The sequence below is a fragment of the Vicia villosa genome, linkage group LG7 (assembly GCF_029867415.1).
Source record: "Vicia villosa cultivar HV-30 ecotype Madison, WI linkage group LG7, Vvil1.0, whole genome shotgun sequence".
NCBI classification, from domain to species: domain Eukaryota; kingdom Viridiplantae; phylum Streptophyta; class Magnoliopsida; order Fabales; family Fabaceae; genus Vicia; species Vicia villosa.
Window position 1 is genome coordinate 85,746,886 of NC_081186.1, and position 7,491 is coordinate 85,754,376.

At 35.6% G+C, this 7,491-nt stretch overlaps 1 protein-coding gene across 1 annotated transcript; it reads right to left on the minus strand.

The window, feature by feature from the left end:
- Window positions 1–2,150: 2,150 nt before the first annotated feature.
- Window positions 2,151–4,663, minus strand: LOC131617686 (dormancy-associated protein 2-like). Its single transcript, XM_058888949.1, has 2 exons — window positions 4,511–4,663; window positions 2,151–2,629 (listed from the first exon to the last, which is right to left on the minus strand). The coding sequence occupies exons 1-2, from the start codon at window positions 4,623–4,625 to the stop codon at window positions 2,322–2,324; spliced, it is 423 nt and encodes a 140-aa protein (XP_058744932.1). The 5' UTR covers window positions 4,626–4,663; the 3' UTR covers window positions 2,151–2,321.
- Between the last annotated feature and the right edge of the window lie 2,828 nt (window positions 4,664–7,491).

Below are 7,491 nucleotides of genomic sequence, written 5' to 3' on the forward strand. Positions count from 1 at the left end.
TGATACTCTACTAGTGGGGGAAGGTAGTTGGAAGCATATTAGGGCTATTAAGGTGGTGCTCCGTGCGTTTGAGGTGGTTTCAGGCCTCGGAATTAATTACCAAAAAAGCAAGCTTATTGGAATTAATTCTAATACCCATTTCTTGGATGCGGCCTCCCATGTCCTTTCTTGCAAAGTGGAAGAGAGCAATTTTTACTTCCTCGGTATTCCTATCGGCTTTAATCCTAGGAAGGAAAATACTTGGAACCCGCTTGTGTTGAAGATGAAGAATCGCTTGGAAGGGTGGACGAACCGGTTTCTTAATTTGGGAGGTAGAATCACTCTTCTTAAATCTGTTCTTAGTTCTTTAGCCATTTTCACTATGTCCTTTTACAAAGTCCCTCCGAAAGTGTTAAGAAAGCTTACCACCATTCAAAGTAATTTTCTATGGGGGGGAGTGGAGAATAAAAAGAAGATTCATTGGGTGAAGTGGGCGGATGTAAATCTCTCTTTTGATAAGGGAGGTTTGGGAGTTAAAAATATTGCTTTGTTTAATTTGGCTCTTCTTTTCAAATGGAGGTGGAAGATTCTTCAAGGCACCGATTCCCTTTGGTTCTCTATATTGAAAGCCCGCTATGGTGATCTTTCTTACAAGATGTTGAGTGGGGATAAGGGGTCGTCCCCTTCTTTGAGTAGTTCTTTTTGGTGGAGGGATCTCATTAATATTTCCCATGGTAGGTATTGTGACCCGATTGTAGAATGTTGTAGTTTTTCCATTAACAATGGTTTTAATACCCCTTTTTGGTTTGCTAAGTGGTGGGGAGGAGCTCCTTTGAAAGTCCTTTTTCCGGACCTTTTCGAAGCATCTAAATTAAAAATTGTTTCCGTGGCGGCAATGGGAGGGTGGAGTTGTGACGGATGGAAATGGGGAGATTTCGGTTTAGAGGCGGATACTCATGGAGGGGAGGGGGCGGTTTTGAGGAGTTACTTGGACGGTGCGGAAGGCCGGAATGAGGGGAGAGATGAAGTGGAGTGGTGCAACAACGAGGATCTTGAGTTTTCGGTAGCTTCTTGTTATTCTTTTCTTTTGAAGAGTTTAACTCCTTTTGGCCCTCCTAGTAAAAGTTATGAAGCTTTTGGGATTTTGTGGAAGTTGGAAGTTCCGTTCAAGATCAAGGCGTTCGGTTGGAGATTATTTCACAATAGACTACCTACAAAGGATTTATTGTTGATTAGAGGTATCTCTCTCCCCTTAGATAATTTATTTTGTTCTTTTTGTGGTGTGGATGTAGAAAAGGCTAGGCATACTTTTTTTGGTTGTTGGGTGGTAAAAAGGATTTGGAATGATATAGCATTATGGGTTGGTATAGGAGATAGAATGGAGGATGAATGTTTACCTAGTTTTATGGAGTGGCATTCATTCTTTAAACTCATGAAAGTTAAGAAGTGTAAATTGGGAATGGTTTGGTTAGCGGTTACTTGGTGTCTTTGGATCGCTAGAAATGGCGTTTGTTTCCGGAATGATGGTTGGAGCGTAAATAATATTGTTTGGAATATAAAGCTTACGGTGTGGCGTTGGTCTTTTTGCGGGAATATTACTAATTCCAATTACAACTTCTACGATTTTTGTAAGGACCCTTTGGGCTTCCTTTCGTAAGTGTAATTGGCTTGTAATTTTCTTTTTGTCGGGTGTTCCCGTTGATCTTTGTAATCGGGTTGAGAACCCCTAGTTCTCTATTAATATAATCCCTTGCTTATGAAAAAAAAAAAACAAATACAGCAGACAAAAAACAAAAAACTATATTATTTAGATCTTTGTGTCTCCCATTAAATAAAATATCATTAAACAAAAATATCGTTGCAACAGTTCAGTCTTTTTATTCTTCTATTATAGTTTTCTTTCTTTTAGAATTATGTTCTTTGTGGATGGATCATTTAACACTTTTGATGCTGCTTATAAAAAACACTTTGGTGCTCTATGTTTTCCCTTTCATTTTAAGTCTCCTTTATTTGTGCTTAAAAAGTTAAGGAAAATCTTATTTTAAACAAAAGAGTAATATTTTGTTAGTAGGTAGAATTTTTTTAAAACAGCCTCATTCGAATTATGCAATAGCGATTATTTTGTATATTATATACCTGAAAACCAACTCATCATTATAGATACATAACAATGATTTATTTATAAAAGATCTCTACTAGTGAAATCTTTATACAATATATGGCAAGATAGATAATAACAATAAAAATTGTTGTCTATCTATACCTTTTATGCTATGCTGTGTACATAAGTTATTTATCCATGAAATTTATTACTAAAAATTTCATGTATGATGATATGACTATCAATTATGCGTGTTGTCTTTAGTTTGCCCATCTACAACTTCACCACCATATCCGCCAATACCATCATCGTAACCACCATCAATACCCGGGTAACCGGCACCATAGCGACCATTATAGCCACCATAATTACCTGGATAACCACCACCATATCGACCATTATAGCCACCATAACCACCATCATAACCAGCATTGTACCTGCCTCTATTACGCGGATTACCGCCAAAATAACCACCATTTCCTGGATAACCATTATCATAGTAGCCTCCATGATATACGACACCACCAAATGTCTTTTCATCCATCATTTCTGCAAATACAATATTATGTAAATTATATGTTTACTTAATGTTACAGATATATATCCAATTGGTTTCATTCAAAGGTAACAAATGTCAAAACTGAAATTATATGTGATATTAAATGCTTATATGTTTGTTTGAATTTCTAACTTTTAAATGAGTTAAAATTAATTTTATAGGAGAATAATTGGTCTTGCATCTAAAATTCATACCAACATAAGTTAGAATTTTAAGTTCAAACTTAAAATTGAAATTCAAATTGTTGTCCAACTTAAATTGAAAAATATGTATCTGTAATGTCTATGAATAGTCTAAATTTCCAATCGCGTATCTAAAAAAGTTGTGATTGTTTAAGTTGTTTTTACTTGTAAAAGTGTTGGAGCATAAAAAATAAATTGACACTTTGTTAATAAATTGGGTAAGGGGTTTGATAAAATAATTGCTTATAAAAATAAAATACAAATAAATGAACACTTTGTTATAATTGGTTGTTAGATAAATGGTATGATAATCCTGGATATCTTCAAGAATCGTGTTCGTTCACTTTCCGAACAAAGTATTTCGACCCTATACTTGTCTGGGTTCACGAAATCTTTGCGGGGATAATTCTTGAAGAATCAATCTGTTTCTGACAATGGAGAACAGATCAGAATGTAGAGGAAGTGTATGATTTCGTATTTCAAATCGAGACCGAAAGACTCCTTATATAGGAGACCAATAATAGCAACGAACAGACACACCTGTTCGGTAAAAAACAGTTATGTTGGTTGGAAACGAAGCATCTGTTCGGTAAAACGGTTAAGTCCGTTGGGAAAGGGACCCCAGCCAGGGGCGCTGCCCCTTGGACCCCGCCAGGGGCTCCGCCCCTTGGACCCCGACGGGGCGCTGCCCCGCACCCCGCCAGGGGCGCTGCCCCTTGGACCCCGCCAGGGGCTCCGCCCCTTGGAACCCCGTTTCTATTATTCATATTCAATTACGCGTTTGGTTCGACGAGCGTGCACTCCGCACTACCCTAACTCGTTTCAAGCTTAACGCATAATTGCATCGGCCTTCAGTAAATCACATTACTACCAAAATTGCATTGATGATACTAAAATCACCAACATTGGTTAAGGGGTTTGATACCGGACAAATATTCTTTAAATAGAGAAATTTTAAGAGCATAAATGAAACGATACTTATGAGACTCGAATTTATATTGATATTGAAATATTTTAAAATTATTTCTAATTTTCTATAATTTTAGATTTTATTTAAAGTTTAAATATATTATATTTCTTTAAAAATTTCTCATTTTTGTATTAATTATCTAAATTTTTAAATTAAAGCAGAACTCTTAAACTATTTAAGACAACCCTATAATTTTAATATTGATCTCACTTTTAACTAAAACCAATTTATCCAAAATCACATAGAAAAATATTAAGAGATTTTAACATGTTTTTATAAGTTGGAGTTATCGTCACCTTATAAATATGTTTTATATAAATTAATTAATTAGACCACACTACATTTTTTATTATGATATCAAAAATTTCGTTTAAAATTCGATGAATTACCTACTATTAAATGTTTGCTATTAGTTTATCCAACATTTTTTCACGCTCCAAATATTCTATTCTCTATTTGAGGAGATATATTAAGAATGTTATATAAGATAATATATGACCTAAAGTATTTATAAGGGTTATCTCCACCCTACATTAAATTTATTTTAATGCTATATGAGATTATATGACGGTGGATTCAGTCAAATTTTACAATTTTGTAAATAAATGCTATTGAATAACTTTATAGAAAACAAAAGTTTATATCAATTTAAAATTCCTATAAATTCCCTTGAAAAACATTTTTCAAGCCTAAATTAAGAAAAATAATTGATAGCTCACCCTTTTCAGTATGGGAGGAAGTCTCAGTTAAGTCCCTTGCTGACACCTCTGAGGAGATAAGAAAAATCGTAGCAAAGAAACCTAGGATGAGAATTATAGCATTTTTCGAATCCATTACTTTTAAACTAGACAAGTTGAATCAATTAGAAAATGTGTTAGTAAACGATGAAAAATCTAGTAAGAAATTATGTGGTATATATAGTGGAGGGAAGTATGGATTAACAAGTAATCTTTATTCGTCTTGTTCAAATTTATTTTTGAGAACTAAAATCAAAGCCTATGAAGCGTAGAATTTATTGACCGTCCTATATATGTCTTCGTGCTGTCTCATGCAGATACATTTCAAATAATGCCCACACTATTTAGAACGGCTCAGGTGGTCCTCTGTAAGCTTTTGATATAGTACAGCTGGTACCTAGAGTTAATTAGAATTCGGTTTTAATTGATTCACTTACTAATTTTCTTTTTCTATTATGAGTTAATAAACCCAACGAATTTAGTGTTATATGCAGGAGAGAGAACTAAGGGTTTTCAAAGCCTTTTTATACAAGAAACGGGAGAAACCTGCGACAGAAGAAATTACAAATCAATTAGATTTGCGAAAGGTATAACAAATGATCTTTGTTAAATTCGTAAAAACTACAATTGGAATGAGTAATTTCCCCTACAAAGCTCCATTTTCAAGACAAAGATTTTATACCCCATACCGTATTATTCACATTTCAAACTTCATTTCTAAAGCAAATACCGTTCCTAGTTAGCCAAAGGAACCAAACGGTCGCTAACCAAACCACACCTATTTTTCCACCTTTCACCTTCTTTTTTTTTTTTTTACAAAAAAGGGACCAATCCGAAAAACTTGATAAACAATCTTCTTCCATCTCACCCACCTCATTTCCTATCCACACCGCCACCTCCCTCCACACTAATTCCGCCGCATTACAACCGAAGAAAGAATGATCTCTACTTTCCGGATCAATACCACAAAAAGCACATTTAGTATTATCCAAAGCCAAAACAATATTCCTATGAACTAAAAGATCATTGGTTGGAAGTCTATTAGCAAAAAGCCTCCAACCAAAAGCTTGATTTTGAAAGGGATCTCCATCTTCCAAATCAAAGCCAAAGCATTATCATATTTATTAGGCGGACCAAACGGAATAAAACTTTCCTCATATAAAAGCTATAACAAGAGGCCACCGAAAAAGAACCATCCGCGGAATAGTCCCAAAAAATATCATCCTTCCTCTCTAAATCAACTCCAAAACCATCAATGAAAGTACGAAAAGAATCAAAAACAAAACTAAGAAAAGGTTCGGTAAGATGAAGATAATTAATCCCATAATTTCCCCACTTCCAACAACCATTCTCCCAACCTCCCATACCCGCCACCGAAACCATCTTCAAACAAGAAACCGAATATAACTCCGAAAATTTTTCTTTCAAAGAAACCTCATCACACCATTTGGCCTCCCAAAACGGAATAGTATAACCGTTACCAATCTTGAACCGACAATGAGACACCAAAGGATCCAAATGCTCATTCTTCCCTATCGATAAAAGATCCTTCCACCATATAGAAGAAGAAATAGATGAAGAAGGTAAAAGACAAGGAAACATACCTCCACCAAAGCTCTTCATAGAAATGTTACCATAACGGGCTTTCAATATATTAAACCACACCGAATTTCGGCCTTCTAAGATCCTCCACCTCCACTTGTTAAGGAGAGCCGAATTGAACGCCAAAATATTTTTAATACCGAGACCTCCTTTGTCGAGAGGAAGAAACACATCCTTCCAACTAACCCAATGAATCCTCCTCTTGTTATCCTTCATTCCTCCTCCCCAAAGGAAATTACTTTGCATTCTAGTAAATTCCTTTGCTACACAAACCGGCATTTTGTAAAAAGACATAGTGAAGATGGAGAGAGATCCAAGGATGGATTTCAAAAGAGTAATCCTTCCTCCCAACGAGAGAAAACGATTCTTCAACCCCATAGACGCTTCTTCATCTTAGTCAAAAGAGGAGTCCAAGATGAAAAGCTCCTAGGATTACAACCAATAACAATACCAAGAAACAAAAATTTACCATCCTCCACTCTACACGAAAGAACATACGAGGCGGCATCAAGAAAATTATTAGGCGTGTTAATCCCAATCAATTTACTCTTATGATAAGTTATGCCTAACCCCGAAGATAGCTCAAAAGCCTTTAAAACCACTTTGATCGCCCAAACTTGCCTCCAAGTACCTTCCCCCACCAACAAAGTATCATCCACAAATTGGAGAATATCCACCATACTACTACCGTTAATTCCCAACCCATTAAATTCTCCAATCTCGCAAGATTTCCTCACAAGACTCGTTAGACCTTCGGCGACAATCACAAAGAGGAAAGGAGATAAAGGATCCCCTTGTCTTAGACCTTTCTCCACCACAAACTCATTTGTCGGACAACCATTTACTAACACGGACATACTACTTTGAATGATCAACATTTCCATCCACCTCTTCCACTTCGGTCCAAACCCCATCCTATTTAACATGTATCTTAGAAAATTCCAAGAAACATTGTCATAGGCCTTTTCGAAATCAACTTTAAATAAAAGACAACTTCTCCCCTCTTTTTTTGCAAAATCCACCAACTCATTTGCTACCAACACCCCATCAAGAAGATGACGATCCGGAACAAACGCACTTTGACAAGTAGAAATAATCGAGTGAAGAACTTTTTTCAATATCCCCTCTAAGATCTTCGAAATAACTTTATAAATAACTTTATAATCATCCAAAGAGGACATATTTTGAGATTTAGGAACCAAAGTCAAGAAAGAGGAGAAAATAGCTTTAGAAATTCTTCCCCCGGTATAGAAGTAATTGATGAAATTCATAAAATCCTCCTTAATAATATGCCAACATTTTTTTATGAACAAGAAAGAATAACCATCCGGACCCGGGCTCTTTTAACTACCACAACACCA